General features: G+C 42.1%; 1 protein-coding gene and 1 non-coding gene across 7 annotated transcripts in view; both read right to left on the bottom strand.

Moving 5' to 3' along the window:
* Window positions 1-24,403, bottom strand: part of KHDRBS2 (KH RNA binding domain containing, signal transduction associated 2) — a 606,540-nt gene that overhangs the window by 401,786 nt on the left and 180,351 nt on the right. Inside the window, exon 1 of one of the 6 annotated variants that reach the window (XM_038746739.1) lies at window positions 9,153-9,239. The exons of the other annotated variants lie outside the window; for them this stretch is intronic. Within the exon in view, the coding sequence (XP_038602667.1) occupies window positions 9,153-9,224 (72 nt within the window). The 5' untranslated portion in view covers window positions 9,225-9,239. Of the gene's footprint in view, window positions 1-9,152; window positions 9,240-24,403 lie in introns of those variants that run through there. 6 annotated transcript variants of the gene reach the window in all.
* On the bottom strand, window positions 3,033-3,170 carry LOC119935217. The gene has a single exon (XR_005453115.1). It is a non-coding gene; the product is annotated as a small nucleolar RNA SNORA7 (small nucleolar RNA).

Here is a 24,403-nt window from a genome sequence, read left to right as displayed (position 1 = left end):
CATCCTGGCTCCACTCACATCCTGGCTCCACTGTCAGCTGTGTGACTTTGGGCCAGTCACTTAACTTCTCTGTGCCTCAGTTACCTCATCTGTAAAATGGGGAATGATTGTGAGCCCCCCATGGGACAACCTGATCACCTTGTAACCTCCCCAGTGCTTAGAACAGTGTTTTGCACATAGTAAGTGCTTAATAAATGTGGTTATTATTATTTTTATTACTATTATTTACTGAGAGCTTACTATGTGCAGAACACTGTACTAAGTGCTTGGAAGAATATACAACAGAATTGGCAGACTCCCTACCCATAATGACATTACAGCCTAGAGAATCAATCAATCGTATTTATTGAGCGCTTACTGTGTGCAGAGCACTGTACTAAGTGCTTGGGAAGTCCAAGTTGGCAACATATAGAGACAGTCCCTACCCAACAGTGGGCTCACAGTCTAGAAGACAAAACATATTAACAAAATAAAATAAATAGAATATGTACAAATAAGTAAATAGAGTGATAAATATGGACATATATACATATATACAGGTAGATGGCAAAACAAAACAAAATAAAATCAATAGAATAAATATGTACAAATAAAATAGAGTAATAAGTACGTACAAACATATATACAGGTGATTAGGTTGTCCCACGGGGGGGCTCACAGTTTTAATCCCCATTTTACAGATGAGGTAACTGAGGCACAGAGAAGTGAAGTGACTAGAATGTATATAAATGCCCTCCCTCCCGCACCCTGCCCCCAGGAAGGAGACAGACATTAATATGAATACATAATTTATAATACATTGTTTAAAGATATGCACATAAGTGCTGCGGGGTTAGGGGTGGGGCAAAGGTCACAGACTGAGGAAGTGCAAAGACGACGCAAAAGGGATAGCCAGCCAGGGAAAAGATGGCTTAATTGGGGAAGATGTCTTGGAGGAGATGCTTTGTGGGTGGAGAGATTGGAGGTCTGACATATACAGAGGGCGCAGGAATTCCAGGCTAGGGGAAGTGGGAAAGGGGTCAGCAGCGAGATAGAGATTGGGGCACGGTAAGGAAGCTGGTGCTAGAGGTTCAAAGTGTGCAGACTGAGCTGTAGTAGGAGATCAGTGAGGTGAGTTTGATGCAGAGGAGGATGGGTAGCCACTGGAGGTTCTTGAGGAGTGGGGAGACATGAACTGATTGTTTTTGTTGATAAACGATTTGTGCAGCAGAGTGCAATACGGATTGGCGTGGGGAGAGACAGGAGGTTGGGAGGTCAGCAAGGAGGCAGATGCAATTGTCAAGGCAGGATAGGATAAGTGGCACAGAGCACAGACTTCAAAGTCGGAAGGTCATAAATTCTAATCCCAGCTCTACCACTTGTCTACTGTGTAACCTTGGACAAGTTACTTCACTTCTCTGGACCTCAGTTACCTCATCTGTAAAATAGGGATTAAGACTGTGAGCCCCACATGGGATAGGGAATGCGTCCAACCCTATTTGCTTGTATCCCCCCCCCAGTACTTAGTACAGTGCCTGATTGATGACTGTCTACTAGTTTGGTTTGGTTGTCTGTCTCCCTCCTTCTAGACTATGAGCCCATTGTTGGGTAGAGATTGTCTCTGTTGCCAATTTGTACTTTCCAAGCACTTAATACAGTGCTCTGCACACAGTAGGTACTCAATAAATACAGCTGAATGAATGAATAGCACAAAGTAAGCATTCAAATACCACAATTATCATTATTATTATCGTAAGTGCGTGGATCAGCATGGTATCAGTTTGGATAGAGGAAAGCATGGATTTTAGCAAAGTTGGGAAAACAGAACCAATAGGGTTTGGTGACAGACTGAATATGTGGGTGGAATGAGGAGTTGAGGACAATGCCAAGGTTACAGGTCTGTGAGGTAGGGAAGAGAGTGGTGTTATCTACAGTGATTGGAAACAATAGGAGGACAAGGTGTGGGTGAAAGATTAGGAGTTCAGTTTTGGACTTGCAATGCAATTTAGCATTGTAACAGCATGCAATTTAAATTACAAAATACATCCTTATAAATTGAAGTTGCATCTTGGGGCTTTGCATCTTTTCAATCTTCAAATTGTACAATTCCAATTTTTTAAAAATCTAGTTGTTAATGAGAATTTGTATTTATTACTCAAGCCTGCTGTTGGGTAGGGACCATCTCTATATGTTGCCAATTTGTACTTCCCAAGTGCTTAGTACAGTGCTCTGCACACAGTAAGTGCTCAATAAATATGACTGAATGAATGACAAATATTTCAATCTACTTCTATTCATCTCTATTAGTACCTACAAAATCGTTTTCTATAGATGCATTCTTTAACATCATTAATGAACAAGGAATAATGAAATAAAACTACTCTTTCACCATTTAATTTCCTGGAGCCAATAGTTCTGAACTCCACAGTTCTAGTAATGACTCTACTTGCTCAGCTTTATTTCTCAGTATTCCAACACTGTTTATAAATTTTTAAATACCCAGTGTTGGCATTTTACCTTATAGGCATTCATTTCCTTTGATTCATCTGAGTCATGTTTTATATAAAATAGTATTCTTTTATCCATTTGTTTTCAATTGCAATTAACTTTAAAATATTTGTTCTTGGAAGACTTGCTTTAAGATTATTTATGTTTTCAAATATAAACATCAATTATTGTGCAGGTATTGATCCATTTAAGATACATCCACTTAGATGTTTTAGTATATGCCAATTAATCAATGATAAAACCTTTTGAGTTTTCAACTTTTAAAATTAGGGCGAACTCCATTATGTCTTTTGTTTACTCATCATATGGAAGATGCTGTTGATAATGGGAGAATGGCATGCCCCTTGAGCAGAAATAGTTTGTCTTATCTTACGCTGTCGAGTTGTCACCGACCCATAGACACCATGGACACATTTCTCCATGGTGATATGTGGTTTAACAGGATGTGGATGTGGTTGTGGATCTCCAGAATGGTTTACCAATGCCTCCTTCCATGCAGTAAACCTGATTCCCTGCCCTCAGCTGCCCAGGACAAGTGAGTTTTGGCTTATAGCAGATTGCCTTCCACTTGCTAGCCACTGCCCAAGCTAGGAGTGCAATGGATATGCCTCTGCTTGACTCTCCCTCCCATAATCAAGACTGGTGGAGTACTGGAATCTCTCCAGGTGTGATCCTGAGAGGGGAATAGACAATTACCATTGTATTTTCCACACCTATGTGACCTATCAATCAATCAATCAATGGTATTTTTTGAGTACTTTGTGCAGATCATTTTACCTAGCACTTGGGAGAATATAATACAGTTGACAGGTCTCAAGAAACGTATTAACTAGTGGGAAAGACAGACACTGTAATGACTTATAGGAAAGAAAACAACAAAGTATAAGGATATTTGCAGAAGTGCTGTGGGGATGGAGTGAATTACCCTAGTGCACAGGACACAGTAGGAAGGGAAAATAGGATGACAGGATTAGCAATGACTCAGGGAATGTCTCCTGGAGGAGTTATGACTATTAGGGCTTTAAAGCTGGGAGGACTGTGGTTTGTAAGATATGTAGCAGGAGGTAGTTTGAGAAGGTCTAAAAAAGTTTTTTAAATGTCTTCATTGTTTTCTGTTTGCTAAATTTCCCATGGCAATCAGTTTTGTCGAGTGTTAGCATTAATGTAATAGGCTGTTCAAATCTTTGAGTCAGTATATGTTTATGGAGGGGCATAAACAGGGCATAAACATTCATGATGGCCTCTTAGACTTTCTATGCAGTTAGAGATATGGTCCGCGGTAGAAGAAACCATCATTTCTGAACTTTCCTCAATAACAGTTCTCCCCAGCTCCAGAAGTCTCCTAAAATTTCTCCAGAAGGCATGCATTTATTAACTTGATTTATTAATAAATTTATTAATTTCAGCACAAGGTCATGGCTCAGAGCCCACTGAGGACCAAGGTTCTGGGGTTTGCCACTGCCACCCAATGCCAAGCCCAGTTTCTCCCTTTCTCTGCCCTAACATAATTTGTTCTAGAAATCCATTCATTGCCTACACAGGCAAAGGGAAGCTACGGGCTGAATCACCACCTCTCAGATCCTAAAATCACTTGATCCTTCCTTATTGTCAACTTCAACATCTCACTCGAACAGATACTTCCCCTCTGCCTTTATGCATGCAAAACTCTCACCATTCTAAAAAGCCCTCTCTCAACCTCATAGTCTCCTTCAGCTACCACCCTATCTCCCTCTTCCCATTTATATTTAAACATCTTGAGAGGGTCTCATTCCTCTGATGCTTTAATTTCCCTCCACCAGGAGTCTTTATGGCCCTCTTCAGTCTGGGTCTAGACTCGTTTACCACTCGAAGACTGCTTTCTCCAGGATCACCCACCGCCTCTTTATAGGCATGAACAAAGGACTACACTTCCTACTCAACCATCTCAATCTCTCTGCTGCTTTTTTACACCACAGGCCACTCCTTCCTTTTTGAAACACTAATAGGAATCAGTTTTGCTGGAATACTACTATCCTGGTTCTACTCCTACTTTTCAAACTGCTCCTCTAATTTGCTGGTCTCTCCTCTGTCTCTTATCTACTTACCATGGACATCCACCAAGGCTTTCTTCTGGATCCTCTACTCTTCTAGCTTTAGTGTTACTCTCTGGTAGCTCATTTGCTCATGGGGCGTCAGCTCCGACTCTATGAGGATGACTGCCAAATCAATCTCTCTAGATTTGCCCTGTAACCTCAAATCTCCTCATTCATTCATTTAATCATATTTATTGAACGTTACTGTGTGCAGAGCACTGTACTAAAGCGCTTGGGAAGTACAAGTTGGCAACATATAGAAACGGTCCCTACTCAACAACGGGCTCACAGTCTAGAAGGGGGAGACAGACAACAAAATAAAGCGTATAGAGAGGTGTCAAAATTGTCAGAACAAATAGAATTATAGCTATATGCACATCATTAACAAAATAAATAGAATAGTAAGTATGTATAAGTAAAATAGAGTAATAACTGTATAAATATATACAAGTGCTGTGGGGAGGGGAAGGAGGTAGGGCAGGGGGGATGGGGAGGAGGAGAGGAAAAAGGGGGCTCAGTCTGGGAAGGCCTCCTGGAGGAGGTGAGCTTTAAGTAGGGCTTTGAAGGGAGGAAGAGAGCTAGCTTGGTGGATGTGCGGGGGGAGGGCATTCCAGGCCAGGGAAGGATGTGAGCCAGGGGTCGACGGTGGGACAGGCAAGAACGAGATACAGTGAGGAGGTTAGCAGCAGAGGAGCGGAGGGTGCAGGCTGGGCTTTAGAAGGAGAGAAGTGAGGGGAGGTAGGAGGGGGCGAGATGATGCAGAGCGTTGAAGCCGAGAATGAGGAGTTTTTGATTGATTCATAGATTGATAGGCAGCCACTGGAGATTTCTGAGGAGGGGAGTAACATGCCCAGAGCGTTTCTGTACAAAGATAATCCGGGCAGCAGAGTAAAGTATAGACTGAAGTGGGGAGAGACAGGAGGATGGGAGATCAGAGAGGAGGCTGGTGCAGTAATCCAGTCGGGATAGGATGAGAGACTGAACCAGCAAGGTAGCGGTTTGGATGTACAGGAAACCAGGGCATTTTCACTTGAATGTCCTACCAGCAACATGTCAAAATATTACCTCCTCGCATTGACCCTAAACCCACTTTCCCCACCTTGACATTCCCATTTCAGTCAGCAATACTTCTATATATCCCCCACAGAAAGCCACAAACTTGGTGTCATCCTCAACTCTTCATCATCATGTAACTCTTACATCCAGGTCTCTGCCAAAACCTGCCATTTTTTCTGGCACAATATATCCTGGATCCATACCCTTCCTCTCCCTCCACCTCTAATCACAGTTGTATCTGACCCAAGCAAATCAATAATATTTATAGAGTGCTTATTGTGTGTATTAAGCACTTGGGAGAGTACAATATGACAATGTGACAAAGTTGGTGCTCCTGTTTCCTGACCACAAGGACACTACAGGTAGAGGTGGAAAAAAGACATTAAAAAAATTGTGGATACACATAACTGCTGTGGAGTTGAAGGTGGGACGAATAAAGGATACAAATCCAACAACACCCAACTTAAGCTTCACATACTTTATTCCCATCTTCAGTACTTATATGCATATGTTTTTATTTATTATGCTGCACTTTACTGAGCCAATAATCAAACCTCAGACTTGTTTGGGAATAAATTTCTTACTCCAAAGAGAAGGCTAGAGAAGAGGCCTATATACATGCAGACTGTGGAAGAAACTGACATTTCAGCCAGTATCTATTTCGAGCTTTTAAGAAAAGATGACGTTATCTATATAGCTACTCAGCTTTACTTCTACTGCACCACTATCTCAGGATTGTTTATGACTGATAAACATTCTTCCATAGAGAAAAATGGACTTTATAAAATGGGTGACATATATAGATTCTTTAGAATACCTTTTCCTCATTAAATTGCTGTTCGATTTTCAGTAATTGGTTTGTTCCAAAGATAAGATTTCCAGAGGCATATAGTAAGATTAATCCTATTTTCAATAAAAAATTGAAAATAAATCTAGACAATTCACCAAATGTACTCATTCATTCATTCAATCGTATTTATTGAGCACTTACTGTGTGCAGTGCACTGTACTAAGCACTTGGGAAGTACAAGTTGGCAACATATAGAGACAGTCCCTACCCAACAGCGGGCTCACAGTCTAGAAGGGGGAGACAGTCAACAAAACAAAACATATTAACAAAATAAAATAAGTAGAATAAATATGTACGAATAAAATAAATAGAGTAATAAATACGTACAAACATATATACAGGTGCTGTGGGGAGGGGAAGGAGGGGGAGAGGAAGGAGGGGGCTCAGTTTAGGAAGGCCTCCTACTCAATACCTGTGTCTAATCAAGTCAAATCAGCAGATCCTTTGAAAAACAAACTGAGAAACGTAGAACAGGATTAGAGTTGTAATTATGTACAAATAATTCCTATACACAAAGATCACTTAAGGATCACTTAAAATCACTTGAATTATGGCAAATGGCATTTAAAACTTTTTAAGTGTACTGACTCTTTCAGCATAACACATATTTGTTTTGATTTCACAACAACGACCTACTTTAAGGCATTACCTCTGAGGTTGTAGGGGCTGTGGTGGGCGTTGTGATGGTCACTTTAGTTAGATCCCACATATAAAGTTAGGTGGAAAGGGGACCTCAGAAGTTGTTAAAGTAGGGAGAGGTTCACTCCTTACGAATCATTTCCTGAGGTAGGGATAACTAGATTCTGTACTAGACTTAGTGGTGACTCCAATCAGGACACAGCCAATCATAACAGTGGATTGGGAAAAGAGGCAGGGACAATTTTATTGGGATGAAGAACCTCCTTGTTTAGTTTAGACTGGGTGATCCTGGAAGACAGGATGCAGGAAAAAAGTTCTTCCTACATGGGGTCCAGTGGGTGAGATTCTGAAGGATAAGAGGCTTCTACCTCTCAGCAGGGGAAATAATCATTTGGCTGGGCAGTGTTTTTGACCTGGCATACAAGAGTCCTAAGGGAAAGATCCAGCAGGGCAAATCAGAAACTTGGGTTTCTACAAGAGAGGCTGAGGTAAATGGACCAGAAAAACCCGAGACCCAGGCACACCTGTGGGAAAGTAGAAGGGGTTCTTGGGGAACAGAACATATTAGAAGAAAAGAAAAAGTTAAAGTGAAATTTTAGTATTTTTATTTTCTAATTCACTCATTAACAGTCCTTTCAGCTTCCCTAAGTTGAACTCTAACTTCCATGTGTGCATTTGGAAGAGGCTTGGGTAACTTCTGGAGACTAGAGGGATGTGTTTGCCTGGAAGGCTGAGGGACAGGAAAGGAGCTAAGACTCCTCTAAACTTTAGGCAGTCTATTCTTTTGGGTGTGGGGGGAGGGGGTCAGTAGCTTGAATCCAAATGACCACCTTACTGTCTGGGTTGGCTTCTCTGAGAGCCAAATGGTGGTGGGCGCCCTCAATCTTACCTGCTCCTGGAAGGGATGAACTAGAGGGTTTAGGACCTTGGAGGCAATTATTGGGTACCCAGGCGCTTCTAAAGGGGCTCCATAGGTTATTTTGGCTGGGAGAAGGGCTGAAGAGATCCCAGTCCATCGCAGGGGGTACAAGGAAGCCAAAGGAAAATGAGGAAACAATTTTAAAATCTGTATAAAGAGATGAGGGAACATTTATTAAGGGGTTACTTGGTCATCAGGCAAAAGTCACCATCTTCTTCCAATCAATCAATTGTATTTATTGAGCACTTACTATGTGCAGAGCACTGGCGAGCACATTACAGCAGAATTAGCTGATACTTTCCCTGCTCATAATGAGCTTATAGTTTAGAGGGGGAGACAGACATTAATATGAATAAATAATAGTCAGCTGTTCTGTCATGGAACTCTGACAGTGTCAGTGCATTGCTGTAGCTGTATTACTCATCTAGAATTTATTAAGTACACTACTCTAGGTAATTTTGGTAAAAAAATTAATATCTGACGAATCCCCCTTTCCTAACATTGCCCTAGGAGAACATGAGTTTCAATTTAAGATGCAATTTTCAGTTGCAGTTGTAAATATTAAGACTGAAGTATAGCAGAACTGTATTTTACATTAATAAGGACTCCCAAAGTTACGGGAAAACTATTGGAATTACATGATCTGAAAATAAGCTATAATTGGGATTATGATGATAATATTTGTGCCTGACACTGTACTAAGCGCAGGGGTAAATTGGAGAATTAGGTCAGACAGTCCCTCATAGGGCTCACAGTTTAAGTAGGTGGGGCAACAGTATTGAAATTCCATTTTACAGATAAGAAAATTGAGGCACAGAGAAGTTAAGTGACTTTCCTAAGGTCAAACAACAAACAAATGGTAGAGCCGGGATTAGAAATCTGGTCCTCTGACTCCCAAAGCCCATGCTCTTTCCACTAGGCCATCCTGCTTCCCAAGCAGTGGATGAATTTTGATCTAACATTTTTCTGTAAAATAGATCAACAACAAATCAAATGGCTTTAAATACTTCCCTCCTACATATACCTTTTTGGGGTTTTTAAATGTTCCAATTTTTTGAAAAGCAAATTAAAAAATTCAAGGAGTTTATAACCCTCACCCTAAACCATCTGCCATAGAAAATGTGGTTACCATAAAAGCAGAAATGCCAGGAGAAAAGTGTAGATCCTTTATCTTTGATTGTTTAAGGCCAGGATGATTCATTGTTCAAGGCCAGGATGATTCATTGTTCATGTAGGTAATCTTTTCTCAATGCCCATTGACTTTGAAGATCATGTTATGATCCTGTCCTAGACAGCAAACATATGCTGAAGACATATTGTTTACATTACTTAGTAAATTGGATTGTTAATACATGTTAAACAATGAAACAAATCACCTCCCTTGAATGGTTTTAGAAAATTAATCTTTTACTTTTTTTACTAAACCCTAATGCTTAGACAATCAAAGGTTGATAGAATCTGGTATTGAGACTGATAGAACATATTAACTTTAGAAAATAGATACTTTCCCTTTCCTCAAGAATCGTGATAATATTCCATTCACCTATATATTCAATTTTGAAATGCTAACCAAATACTCAGTGTGCCTTAGAGTCAGAACAGAGAGACATAATAAATCAGTGCACTATTGAAATCGTATACACTATGAACAAATGGTTCTAGCTTAGTATGAAATCTAGGGCTGTTTTGGAGGCCATCACTTTGTTGCTTTGGAATCACATCTGAAAAATGTATTGTAAAGGATATTTTGTAGGGTGTGCCTTACTTTTGGGACTGTTAACTAGAGTAGAGCCCTGCAGAGTGCAACAGCATCCAAGGAATGGCTGTTGTCTCCCACAGTGCTATCCTGCGCCTGTGCTCCTAATTTACCCTGCACTAGCAGGGCTGGAGTTGGATTGGGCAGCGGCAGCAAACTCCAGAATTCTTGAACATTAGTAAGGCATAGGCTAGGGCTGGGCTCTGGAAAACCAGGAAGCAGTACCATGAGGCCCTTGCCACCTTTATCACCAGACAGCCTTGGCCAGGAACTGTGCTCTGTCTCCATACCATCAGGGATTCCCATCAGCCCCTGAGAAGCAGAATAACCTAGTGGAAAGAGCATGGGCCTGGGTGTTGGAGGACCCGGGTTCTAATCCTAGCTCTGCCACATACCTGCTGCATGACCTTGGGCAAGTCACTTAATTTCCCTGTGCCACGGATTTCTCATCATAAGAATGGGACCTGATTATCTTGTATCTACCCCAGAGGTTAGTTCAGTGATGGGCACATTGTAAGTACTTAACAAATACCACAGTTATTACTATTATCATTATTATTATTAATAGCCCCTGCTCCATCCCAGAAAGGCTGAAAAGACATAAGCAGTTTGGGACTTCTGCCCATTTCCCTTACTGTTTGACCAGCTAGGCCTGCAGCTCTGGTGAGAAACCACCCTGTTCCCTCACCATCAAAATTTCCCATTAGCCTATGAAACTAGGAAGAAACACTAGCAGCAGGATGAGGCCTTAATAATAAAGACAACTTTTTTATTTGTTAGGTGCTTACTATACAACAAGCACTATACTAAACACAAGGGTAGATAAATGGTAATCAGATCAGTCCCTAGTCCCTATCTCACATGGAACTCCCACTCTAAGAGAGAGGGAGAACAAGAGAAACTGAGATGCAGAGATGTTAAGTGATTTGCCCAAGGTAACAGAGCAAGCAAGTGGTAGAGCAGGATTAGAACCCACTTCCTTTAACTACCAGACCCGCTCTCATCTCACACTGTTACCTATCATTTAGAATGCTGGAAAGTGCAATTCCTTCCAGAACCCAGGATTTCATCAAGTCCTGTTCCACTCCATCGCTGTTATGCTTGCAGCTGTGACTGTTGTCAAGGTTGGATTCACAGTCACAAGCAACCTGGGAAGAACCTGGAACTCTGCTCTTCAACTCACAGCACACCATCGCTCTTTTGTATTTGTTACTGGCCTTGAATTTTATGATGTTTTGTGCTTTGTTTCATCTTTCCTTATGTGTCTGGTGTCCATTTCTAGCACTTTTATATTTATTTTTGCCCTTCCTCTGCACTCGTGCAAATTCTCAAAATCAACTGCACAAATATTTTACATCTACCCCCTGTTAAAGTGCTCATTCATTTTGGGCATTTTATACTTTCTTACTGCCTAGTACAGTGCACTACACAGTAGATGTTTGATAAATGCTGTTACTATTACATTTATGGTAACTCTCAGAGATGTCAGTTTCTGGACAGTATGGAGTGGGATAACAGTGCTTTAGCTGTTGTTTGTTTTCTCTTCTAATCAAAGACAGTGAGATCACTTGAGCCCACTGTTGGGTAGGGACTGTCTCTATATGTTGCCAACTTGTACTTCCCAAGCACTTAGTACAGTGCTCTGCACACAGTAAGCGCTCAATAAATACGATTGATTGATTCAAGACAGTGATTATCGCAGCCAGACTAGCATATGTTATCAAATTGATTGGGTATAAAAGGGGACAAATCCATTTTTTTACCCTGGGAAATACTGCATTTCTGTACTCATTAAAACTCAGAAGTATGCCCTTTTGCCTAAGGGAAAGAGCACAGGATGGGTAGTCAGAAATCTGGGTTTTTAATCTGCCAGTTGCTTGCTTGAGACTTTAGGCTAGTGACTTGACCTCTCTGGCTCAGTTTCCTTGTAAAATGGAGATTCTATGCTTGTTCTTCCTCCTGCTTAGACTGTAAGTTCCATACGGGACAGAGAAACTGTTCTGAAATATTGAATCTACCCCAGTGGTTAGCACAATGCTTGGGGTATAGTGCTTAACAAATAACACAATTATTACTAGTACTGAGTCCCATAAGTGCCTTAAAGTACTCAATGGATCAATTTGAGAAATGTGTATTGGAAAATTCTCCAAGAAAGGCAAATCAATTTACCCAAATAAAAAGGCATCAGGGGCTAAAACAATCATTTAATTAACCTGAAAATTTATTTTTATAATGCAAGACATTTAAATTACCTTACTTAAATGACAAAACCTGCTACCAAACTAACTGAAAAATCACTGAGAGTTGGGGAATAGTTTCATTTTCCTAATGGATTTGTATTGGGAAAGACATTTGCTTAAACTCACTGACCATCTGTTTCTCGCATTTATGAAGTTACACTGAAAATTATATACCCATCTCATCCTATCCCGAATGGATTACTGCATCAGCCTCCTCTCTGATCTCCCATCCTCCTGTCTCTCCTCACTTAAATTTATACTTCACTCTGCTGCCCGGATTATCTTTGTGCAGAAACGCCCTGGGCATGTTACTCCCCTCCTCAAAAATCTCCAGTGGCTGCCTGTCAACCTATGAACCAAGCAAAAACTCCTCACTCTCGGCTTCAAGGCTGTCCATCACCTCACCCCCTCCTACCTCACCTCCCTTTTCTCCTTCTACAGCCCAGCCCACACCCTCCACTCCTCTGTCGCTAACCCCGTCACTGTATCTCGTTCTCACCTGTCCCGCCATCGACCCCCGGCCCACGTCCTTCCCCTGGCCTGGAATGCCCTCCCTTCACACATCCGCCAAGGTAACTCTCTTCCTCCCTTCAAAGCCCTACTGAGAGCTCACCTCCTCCAGGAAGCCTTCCCGGACTGAGCCTCCTTTTTCCTCTCCTCCTCCCCATCCCCCAGCACTTGTATATATTTGTACAGGTTTATTACTCTATTTTACTTTTACATATTTACTATTCTATTTATTTTGTTAATGATGTGCAAATATATTTAATTCTATTTGTTCTGACGATTTTGACACCTGTCTACATGTTTTCTTGTCTGTCTCCCCCTTCTAGACTGTGAGCCTGTTGTTGGGTAGGGACCATCTCTATATGTTGCCGACTTGTACTTCCCAAGCACTTAGTATACTGCTCTGCACACTAAGCGCTCAATAAATATTATTGAATGAATGAATTTTCACCTTAAGTCTTTTATATGCAGTAAACAGCAAAAACATTATTTTAGTGCTTTGTACACCCTGTAAATAAATTCCAGCACATTATATAAAACACATACCCTTAATTTTGGATGTCATGCAAGGAAACTACCACCCTGTGTCTCCAAGCATCCTGTTGCCATTGCCTGAAGCAGTTATGGATTCTCTATTCATCCTATTGATTCAAAGATGTAGTGACAATTTATCATTTTGTTTGTTGCCGAAGGGTTGATAAAAGCAACCAAAGATTGGTGCTTGCTCACACAAGCATTGCTGTGCCTAGTGCCAACTCAGTGTTCATAGGGTGTTTTGTTCTTCCCTGTTTTCTGACTTTATAAAATCATCTATTGTAAAATAAGAACCCAAGTTTCTAATTGCGGTATGATACATTAGTCTGCCTTCTGATCAATCAATGATCATATTTATGGAGCACTTACTGTGTGCAGAGCAGTTTACTAAGAGCTTGGGAGAGTTTGTAGACATGTCCTCTTTCCACCAAGAGCTTATACTCTAGAGGGGTATGCAGACATTAATATAAATAAATTATGGATATGTACATAGGTGCTGTGGGGCTGAGGGAGGGGTAAACAAGGGTACAAATCCAAGTGCAAGACTGTTGCAGGAGGAAGTGGGACAAGAGGAAATGAGGGTTTAGTTGGGGTAGGCCTTTTGATGTACTTTTAATAAGGCTTTGAAGGTAGGGAGAATGATGGTCTATTGGTTATGAAGACGGATGGCACTCTAGGGCATAGGCAGGATGTGGGTGAGAGATCTGTGGTGAGGTAGATGAGATCTACGTAAAGTAAGTAGGTCGGCATTAGAGGAGCAAAGTGTGCAAGTGGTAACGTAGGAGGGGACAGGGTGATTATGTGCCTTAAAGCCTATTGTCTGTTTGATGTAGAGGTGGATGGGCAACCATTGGAAGTTCTTGAGGAATGGAGAAACAAAGACGGAGTGCTTTTGAAGAAAAATGATCTGGACAGCAGAGTGAACTATGGACTGGAGTGGGGAAAGAGAAGCGGTAGGAAGGTCAGCAAGGAGGCTGATGCAGTAATCAAGGTGGGATAGGATTAGTGCTTGGAATAATGTGGAGTAGTTTGGATGGAGAGGAAAGGGTGAATTTTTTGGATGTTATAAAGGTTGAACCGACAGGATTTGGTGAAAGATTGAATATGAGTGTTGAATGAGAGACATGATTGAGAAAAATGCCAAGGATAAAGGCTTGTGAGACAGGGAGGATGGTGGTGCTTTCTACAAAGTTCGGGGGAGGATACTGTCTTCTAACATTCCACAGCTCTATCAACCAATTAGTAGTATTTATTGAGCACGTACTGTGTTCAAAGCACTTACTAAATCCTTATGAGAGTACAATCAAGCCAATAGATATGATCCCTGCTGTCCACAAGCCTAAATTTTATTTCATTATTTGGAGTTTTTCAGCCTGCTTACAGTTTCCCCATTTCAGTTTTCTCTGCAGTAGTTATTTGGGTCTTCTGTGTTGTCCTTTGTCTTCTAAGATGTGATTCAATAAACAGTGTTTCAATGGGGGTGGATTGACTGGGTTCTATGAGATGCTTGTAGTTGCAATCCTTAGCCTTTATGGACATCTTGATTTATGTACACTATTAGTTTTCTACTTATTTATGGACATACTTTTTTCATAAATTTACTCCTGTCTTGAATAAACAAACATACAGTTTGGACAGATGCCATAGTTCCTTTTGTTACGAGAGGAGCAAATGTGGCCTTGGGGAAAATGTCAGAATCAGAGGGCTTGGGTTCTAATCATAGCTCCACCACTTGCCTACTTTGTGACCCTGAGTTAGTCACAACTTCTCTGGGCCTCAGTCTGCTCATATGTAAAATGGGATTTTAATACCTGATTAATCAATCAGATTATTGTACATTTACTGTGTGCAAAATACTGTACTAAGTGTTTGGGAGAGTACAGTATAACAGACTGATTACACTATGTGTCCCATGTGGGACAGGGTCCATGTCCAACCTGATTAACTGAATCTATCCCAGTCTTTAGAGCAGTGCTTGACACAATAAGCTCTTAATACCACAACTATTACTAAATTTATTCTATATTAAGAATTTGTATTTTATTTTGAAATTATCAATATTAGAAGTTTCCTTCATTTGCACTCATTCCTGATGTACTGATAAAAATATCAAAAATAATTGTAAAGAGCACAGGACTGGGTTCCAAGAGAGGGCTTCCAATCCTAGATATGTCGCTTGTCTCCTGCGCAATCACGGGCAAGTCATTTAAATCTCTGTGCTTCAGAGATTAAAATGCAGATTAAATTTCTGCTCTATCTGTTCCTGAACTATGAGCAACTTGTGGTACAGGAACTATGTGTTTTTGTTGTATCTGTCTCAGTCCGCTGCACAACGTTTGCAACAAACTAAGCACTTAAATATTTCAATTATTGGTACTATTATTTAGGTTTTTATGGCATTTGTTAAGCACTTACTATGTGTCAAGCACTGCTTTAAGCACTGGGATAGATAATGTTGTCATGGTTAGACACGGTCTCTATTCCACATGGGGCTCACAGTCCACGTAGAAGGGAGAATGAATTGAATCACCCTTTTACATTTGAGAAAATTGAGGCTCAGAGAAGTTTAGTGATTTACCCAAGGTCACAGGACAGACAAGAGCTGGGATTAGAACCCAGGTTCTCTGACTTCCATACACATCCTCTTTCCACTAGGTCATAATGTTTCCAATCATGACTTCTCACAACCAGCATTTAGTTGGCCTCATTTCCTTTTCGGTAGTAATTGATGATTCAATTTTACAGCTAGGATTTAAACACTAGTTCATCAGACATTTAAGATCTATCACAGTCAGGTAGCCCCACTAACTCTGCTAAGGAGAGGGAGAATGGTCTGTCCTAAACTTACAGATGACTTTTTGGGTTTAGGATGTGCTGGGCATCATACTATTTTGAGGCCTTTTATCTCCAGACAAACAAAAAATTGGCAGCAGGGTGTCTCTTACTGATAGTGTAGATAAGCTTTATTTTGTTAAAATTAACCTTTTTTAATCATTTTTTCCTTTACTCAGCCTTTTTCCAGTATCCTATACCCACACACCATGTCCTCCTTTAATATTCTCTATCAGCGGCTCTCTGAACCTAACTACCCACACCCTGAATTCCATCCTCCATTTCTGACTCCCCTGCACCATAAACGTGTTCAAGAAACGTAAGAACATTTCAAGTAAATATAATTGATCTTTTTCTTTTTGAAAGCAGGAATTGATATTTTGTGAAGATCAAATAGGCAATGGGATATTTTAAACTCGTTAAAATATGAAAGTGCAACCTGAATTTAGAAAAAACCCACTTTCAACATCAAGTGAGTTTTTAGCATAACTCCTGTATTAATTCCGGGTCATTGTTTTCAGACCAGGAACCAACATGTCTAGGTTCTTTCCCAATGGATTTTGGATATTCTGAATTCAATATTATCTTACTAAAAGAGTGGGCAAAAGAGAGATTATGAAAACAACCTTTTGTGAGATCTAAATTTTTCCCAATACTTCCACCAAGAGGGAAAAAAATGCTATTCCACACCTAACATAACAGGTTTTGTCCAATTTTCACCTTCCTCAGGTAAGGTACACTTCTGATTTAGACTCCATTTCTATTGCACTTATGCACATATCTGTAATTTATTTATATTAATGTCTATCTCCACCGATAGACTGTAAACTCATTGTGCACAGAGAATGTGTCTGTTACCTTATACTCTCCCAAGTGCTTAGTACAGTGCTGTGTACACAATAATTTTTCAATAAATACGACTGGCAGAGGTGCAGAAGAACAAGACTGCTCAAAGCTGAGTGGAAACCATGATTGTTGCTTTTTATATAAGTTTCTTCTGGACTATAAACATTTAATCACTATTTCAAAATCTAATGTCTGCTAAGATTTACGAAAATGAGTTTAGACAAAACTGAATTCTCCCTCATATTAGTGTTTCATAAAATATCATATAGACCTGCTGAAGTATGATAAATGAAACAGCAATTCTAGGTTTGCTACATGGGAAATAGGTGGGGGTAGTACCTGCCAGTGTCAAAATAGATGTGATCCAAAGAAATAGGTTCAAATGGCCAAAGCTGCATGGGAAAAAAGGTGTCAAACAAAAATGGATGGATACTCAAAGTTTAATGTGCTAAAGAAATGGAGATTTTCAAAATTTCTTCCTACGGAAATGCTTATTTCCAAAGGCCAGAATTTGGCTTTCTGGCTCTAAAACGATTGAAAAGTTAATATCCAACCATTTCTAAAAACTACAGAACACTATAGAAGTATTGGATTACTGCCCTCCCTTTAAATTTTTATGTTTATTTTTTCAAAATGCAATGTTGAACATTTTCCACTTCAAAAGGAACCAAATTATAAACTATCGCACCAAACAAAACTGATCCACATTAATCAAATCTAGAAGCCATAATAATCCAATACTAATTTAAACCACATTTAGACAAACTAAGCATTCCAAATCTAATTCAGACAAAAATCTAAAACTCAATGACATTTAAATCACAATTTAACAGTTAAACCCAAGGAAGGGGAGAGGACAGGGGATAATTTCTGGTGGGGGGAAGAGCTCCAGGAAGGTGAACTGATCTGCATACAATTTCAGTTCTAATACAGAGTCCCAGATCCTTCCTTGTTCAACTACATGGCCTTTCAATTTTGCCTCTCAATTTCCTTTACTTAGAACAACCCTTTTCTAGAAAATTACTGTTTCACCAAGGGGATACAATATAATTGTTAGACTAGACTGTGAGCCCACCTTCTAGACTGTGAGCCCACTGTTGGGTAGGGACCGTCTCTATATGTTGCCAACTTGTACTTCCCAAGAGCTTAGTACAGTACTCTGAACACAGTAAGCGCTCAATAAATACGATTGAATGAATGAATGAATGAACGAACACAGGCCTAGGAGTCAGAAGGTCATGGATTCTAATCCCAGCTCCTCCACTTGTCTGCTGTGTGACCTCAGGCAAGTCACTTAGCTTCTCAGTGCCTCAATGACCTCATCTGTAAAATAGGGGTTAAGACTGTGATGGGGATTAAGACTATGAGCCCCACAAGGGACAGGAACTGTGGCCAACTCAATTTGCTTGTATCCATCCCTGTGCTTAGTACAGGGGCTGGCAAATAGTAAGTGCTTAACAAATACTGTTATCATTATTAACTATTCTGAAGCATATCCTGCTTGCTACAGTGCAATGTCTCCAAACCCAACATAGAAAGAAGGATTAATTATAATCTACTTGAGTTGCACCAAGGAGACTCAAAGTGGGCTAACCTTCCAGTGGGTCAGGAAGGACCTGTCATTAAAGAACTCCAAAACAGTAAGTGTAGCTCTGGAGTGTAGGAAAGAGAAGCAGACAGACACTTGGAATGCAACCAATTCCAGATTGATAAATTCTTCTTGAGCAAGGTGTCAGGAATCGTATGAGATAAACAAGTAGGGTCATGACTAAATGGAGTGTGACTGTGGGTGTACCTATTTGGGAAAAACTGCTAACAGACTGAAAACATTTCACAAAATCCATGTGTGTCTTAAAGGAACTAATAATAATAATAATGGTGGTATTTGTTAAGCCCTTGCTATGTGCCAAGCACTATTCTTAGTGCTGGGGTAGATAGAAGGTAATCAGGTTGTCCCATATGGGGCTCACAGTCTTCATCCACATTTTACAGATGAGGGGACTGAGGTACAGAGAAGATGCCCTGGTTACACGGCAGAGAAGTGGCGGAGTCAGGATTAGAACCCACGACCCCTAACTCCCAAGCCTGTGTTCTTTCCACTGAGCCACCATGCTTTTATGTGAGGGGAACATGAAGGAGACTCGTTTTCAGTGCTTTCAGTAACAGTTACTGACAATAATAATATGATTCAGTCGGAAGCACTGGCAAACTCCTTTTTGAGGCTGGGTGTGAAAGGAATTTCCTGACCAAACTCCAGTTCAAGCAAAGCCCAAAGCAGGAAGTTCTGCGGGCACAGATCCAAGCACTTATCCTACTGCATCATAACTACTGCATCAGATTCCTTGCTGATCTCCCTGCCTCTCCTCTCCCCCCAGTCCAGTACATACTTCACTCTGCTACCCAGATCATTTTTCTCCAAAACCGTTCACTCCATGTTTTCCCACTCCTCAAGAATCTCCAATAGTTGCCCATAACCTCCACAAACAGAAACTCCTTACCATGGGCTCCAAAGCACTCAATCAGCTTGCCCCCTGTGAAATTTCCTCATTGATTTCCTACTACAATTCAGCTCACACACTTTGCTCCTCTAATGACAACCTCAGTCTCATCTATCTTGTCCACATCCTCTGGACTGGACTCCCTCCCCCTTCATATCTGACAGGTAATCACATCCAGTGATTATCAGGATGTGTTTCACATGTGTTTCACATCCAAGCCGTCTCCAAAACCTGCCGGTCTCACCACCGCAACATTGCCAAGATCCGCTCTTTCCTCTCCATCCAAATCGCTACTCTGCTCGTTCAAGCTCTCATCCTATCCCGTCTGGATTACTGTATCAGCCTCCTCCCCGATCTCCCATCCTCCTATCTCTCCCCACTTCAATCCATACTTCAATCAATCAATCAATCATATTTATTGAGCGCTTACTGTGTGCAGAGCACTGTACTAAGCGCTTGGGAAGTACAAGTTGGCAACATAGAGAGACAGTCCCTACCCAACAGTGGGCTCACAGTCTAGAAGGGGGAAACAGAGAACAAAACCAAACATATTAACAAAATAAAATAAATAGAATAGATATGTACAAGTAAAATAAATAGAGTAATGAATATGTATAAACATATATACATATATACGGGTGCTGTGGGGAAGGGAAGGAGGTAAGACGGGGGATGGAGAGGGGGGCGAGGGGGAGAGGAAGGAGGGGGCTCAGTCTGGGAAGGCCTCCTGGAGGAGGTGAGCTCTCAGTAGGGCCTTGAGGGGAGGAAGAGATCTAGCTTGGCGGATGGGCAAAGGGAGGGCATTCCAGGCCAGGGGGATGACGTGGGCCGGGGGTCGACGGCGGGACAGGAGAGAATGAGGCACCGTGAGGTGATTAGCGGCAGAGGAGCGGAGGGTGCGGGCTGGGCTGTAGAAGGACTTCACACCGCTGCCCGGATTGTCTTTGTGCAGAAACGCTCTGGGCATGTTACTCCCCTCCTCAAAAATCTCCAGTGGCTACCAATCAATCTGTGCATCAGGCAGAAACTCCTCCCCCTGGGCTTCAAGGCTCTCCATCCCCTCGCCCCCTCCTACCTCACCTCCCTTCTCTCCTTCTCCAGCCCAGCCCGCAACCTCCGCTCCTCTTCCGCTAATCTCCTCACCGTGCCTCGTTCTCGCCTGTCCCGCCATCGACCCCCGGCCCACGTCCTCCCCCTGGCCTGGAACGCCCTCCCTCCGCACATCCGCCAAGCTAGCTCTCTTCCTCCCTTCAAGGCTCATCTCCTCCAGGAGGCCTTCCCAGACTGAGCCCCCTCCTTCCTCTCCCCCTCCTGCCCTTTTCTATCCCCCCGCCTTACCTCCTTCCCTTCCCCACAGCACCTGTATATATGTATATGTGTTTGTACGTATTTATTACTATATTTATTTTACTTGTACATATTTATTCTACTTATTTTATTTTGTTAATATGTTTTGTTTGTTCTCTGTCTCCCCCTTCTAGACTGTGAGCCCACTGTTGGGTAGGGACCATCTCTATATGTTGCCAACTTGTACTTCCCAAGCGCTTAGTACAGTGCTCTGCACACAGTAAGCGCTCAATAAATACGATTGAATGAATGAATGAATATTCACTCTTCCCACCTTCAAAGCCTTATTATAATCACATCTCCTCCAAAATGCCTTATCATAATAAGCCCTCATTTCCCATTCTCCCTCTCCTTCTGGTGTCATCCTTGAAGTTTTATCCACCCCACCCTCATATGCACAGCAGTTATGTACATACCCAGAATTCATTTTAACATATGTCTCCCCTTTGAGACCGTAAGCTTCTTATGGTGGGACAATGTCTACCAACTCTGTTTTACTGCACTCTCCCAAGTGTTTAGTACAGAGTGCTCTGAACACAACAGGTGTTTAATAAATACAACTGACTGATTATGGATAGTCAAGTTGGGATATGACAAGTGTTTGAACCAGCAAGATGGTCGTTTGGATAGAGAAGAGGGGATGAATTGTGGAGACAATGTGAAGGCATTAGAAAAGTTGCAGCATAGGGGAATAGCATGAGTAGAGGGAAACATTTTTTTGACAGAGGGAGATTTTGATTTACTTCAAGTGGACCTTGTTGACAAATGGAGGTTAGTCTTCAGTCAGTCAACTTATCATATCACAACACTGAATTTACCTTTGAAATAACTGTCAAAAACATGATTTGTTTTTGTAATTTATATAAATGCAAATTATCTCTATATCATTGTTTCAAATAATTTTTATCAGTAAGTTAGTACCATAACAAAACATATTTTTATCACTAGGATCCCTTGAACAATAATCCTTTTGCTGAAATGCCATACTACAGATATTAACTGTGAGCTCTGTGGAACATCCAGAAACCCCCAAAATTTCTTCAACTTGAAAGTGACCTTCTATTTAGTGTCTTTTTTATTAGCCACAAGCCAAAAATCTTTTGGTAATTTTTTCCTTGTGTCAGGTAGTGATAGAGTCACATACAATTCCCAAAGTCAAATTAAAAGGGAGCAAGATAGGCAGCTCATTCATTCATTCATTCAATCGTATTTATTGAGTGCTTACTGTGTGCAGGGCACTGTACTAAGTGCGTGGGAAGTACAAGTTGGCAACATATAGAGATGGTCCCTACCCAACAGTGGGCTCACAGTCTAGAAGGGGGAGGCAGACAACAAAACAAAACATATTAACAAAATGAATTGAATAGAACAGTAAATATGTACAAGTAAAATAGAGTATTAAATCTGTACAAACACATACAGGTGCTGTGAGGAGGGGAAGGGGGTGGGGGGGGATAAGGAGGGGGAGAGGAAGGAGGGGGCCTCCTGGAGGAGGTGAGCTCTCAGCAGGGCTTTGAAGGGAGGAAGAGAGCTAGCTTGGTGGATGTGTGGAGGAGGACATTCCAGGCCAGGGGGAGGACGTGGGCCGGGGGTCAACGGTGGGACAGGCGAGAACGAGGCATGGTGAGGAGATTAGAGGCAGAGGAGCGGAGGGTGCAGGCTGGGCTGTAGAAGGAGAGAAGGGAGGTGAGGTAGGAGAGGCTAGGTGATGGAGAGCCTTGAAGCCAAGGGTGAGGAGTTCTTGCCTGATGTGTAGATTGACTGGTAGCCACTGAAGATTTTTGAAGAAGGAAGTAACATGCCCAGTGCGTTTCTGGACAAAGATGATCCGGGCAGCGGCCTGAAGTATAGACTGAAATGGGGAGAGACAGCAGGATGAGAGATCAGAGAGGAGGCTGACGCAGTAATCCAGTAGGGATAGGATGAAAGATTGAACCAGCCGGGTAGCGGTTTGCATGGAGAGAAAAGGGCGGATCACGGCAATGTTGCGGAACTGAGACCGGCAGTTTTTGGTGACGGATTGAATGTGAGGGGTGAATGAGAGAGCAGAGTCGAGGATGACACCAAGGTTGCAGGCCTGTGAGATGGGAAGGATGGTAGTGCCATCAACAGTGATGGGAAAGTCAGGGTTTGGGAGGGAAGATAAGGAGTTCAGTCTTGGACATATTGAGTTTTAGATGGCGGGCAGACAACCAGATGGAGATGTCTTGAGGCAGGAGGAGACACTAGCCTGAAGGGAGGGAGAGAGAGCAGGGGCAGAGATGTAGATTTGGGTGTCATCAGCGTAGAGGTGGTAGTTGAAGCCATGGGAGTGAATGAGTTCACCAAAGGAGTGAGTGTAGGTAGAGAACAGAAGGGGGCCAAGAACTGACCCTTGAGGAACCTCTACAGTAAGAGGATGGGAGGGGGTGGAGGAGCCCGCAAAAGAGACTGAGAATGAATGGCCGGAGAGATAAGAGGAGAACCAGGAGAGGACAGAGTCTGTGAAGCCAAGGTTGGGTAGCACATTGAGGAGAAGGGGGTGGTCCACAGTGTCGAAGGCAGCTGAGAGGTTAAGGAGGATTAGGATAGAGTAGGAGCCATTGGATTTGGCAAGCAGGAGGTCATTGGTGACCTTTCAGAGGGCAGTTTCGGTCGAATGTACTCCCGTAGCCAGATTGGAGGGGGTCGAGGAGAGAGTTGGCGTTGAGGAATTCGAGGCAACGGGTGTAGACGACTTGTTCAAGGAGTTTGGAAAGGAATGGTAGGAGGGATATGGGGCGATAACTAGAAGGTGAAGAGGGGTCAAGAGAGGGGTTTTTAGGATGGGGGAGACATGGGCATGTTTGAAGGCAGAGGGGAAGGAACCAGTGGAAAGTGAGCAGTTGAAGATGGAAGTTAAGGAGGGGAGGAGGGACGAGGTGAGAGATTTCATAAAATGAGAGTGAATGGGGTCAGACGCACAGGTGGCCCGATTAGCACTTGAGAGGAGGGAGGAGATCTCATCTGAGGATACTGCTGGGAAGGATGGGAGAGTAGCAGAGAGGGTTGAGAGAACTGGGGTTGGAGAAGGGGGAGTAGTGACTTTGGGGAGCTCAGAACTGATGGAGTTAATTTTACTAATGAAGTAGGAGGCCAGATCGTTAGGGGCAAGGGAAGGAGGAGGGGGGAGGAACAGGGGGCCTGAGAAGGGAGTTAAATGTACGGAAGAGATGACGGGGATGATGGGCATGGGTGTCAATAAGCGAGGAGAAATAGTTTTGTATGGCAGAGAATAGGGCAGAGTTAAGGCAGGAAAGGATAACCTTGAACTGAACGAGGCTGGCTTCGTGTTTAGACTTTCGCCAGCAGCGTTCAGCAGCTTGAGCATAAGAGCGAAGGAGGCGGACAGTGGCAGTGATCCAGGGCTGTGGGTTAGTGGTACAAGAGCAGTGAAGCGAAAGGGGAGCAAACGAGTCGAGCTGAGTAGAGAGGGTAGAGTTGAAAGCAGTAATCTGATCATCAAGATTGGGTAGAGAGGAAAGGGAGGCGAGGTGGGGTGTGAGGTGCTCAGAAAGATGGATGGGGTCAAGAGAGCGGAGGTCTCTGTGAGGTAGTAATATAGATTTACAGGGACGAGGAGTGTGAGTGCTCATTTCAGCTTCCAAGATACAGGGAAAATAACACATTTTTTCTGAATGATTGGAAGGTCAGGCCCCTGAAAGAGATATCCTATTCTTTAAACTGATTTAGTTCCTTTATACTAAAGCATACTTTAAAATATTTAAAAATTTGAGACAACTATGTATATACATTTCTCAAGGGTCTGTATGGAATACAAAGGATGCCAAAAGAAAATCTC

The sequence above is a fragment of the Tachyglossus aculeatus genome, chromosome 1, assembly GCF_015852505.1.
Source record: "Tachyglossus aculeatus isolate mTacAcu1 chromosome 1, mTacAcu1.pri, whole genome shotgun sequence".
Lineage (NCBI taxonomy): Eukaryota > Metazoa > Chordata > Mammalia > Monotremata > Tachyglossidae > Tachyglossus > Tachyglossus aculeatus.
This window is presented reverse-complemented; position numbering and strand designations above follow the sequence as displayed.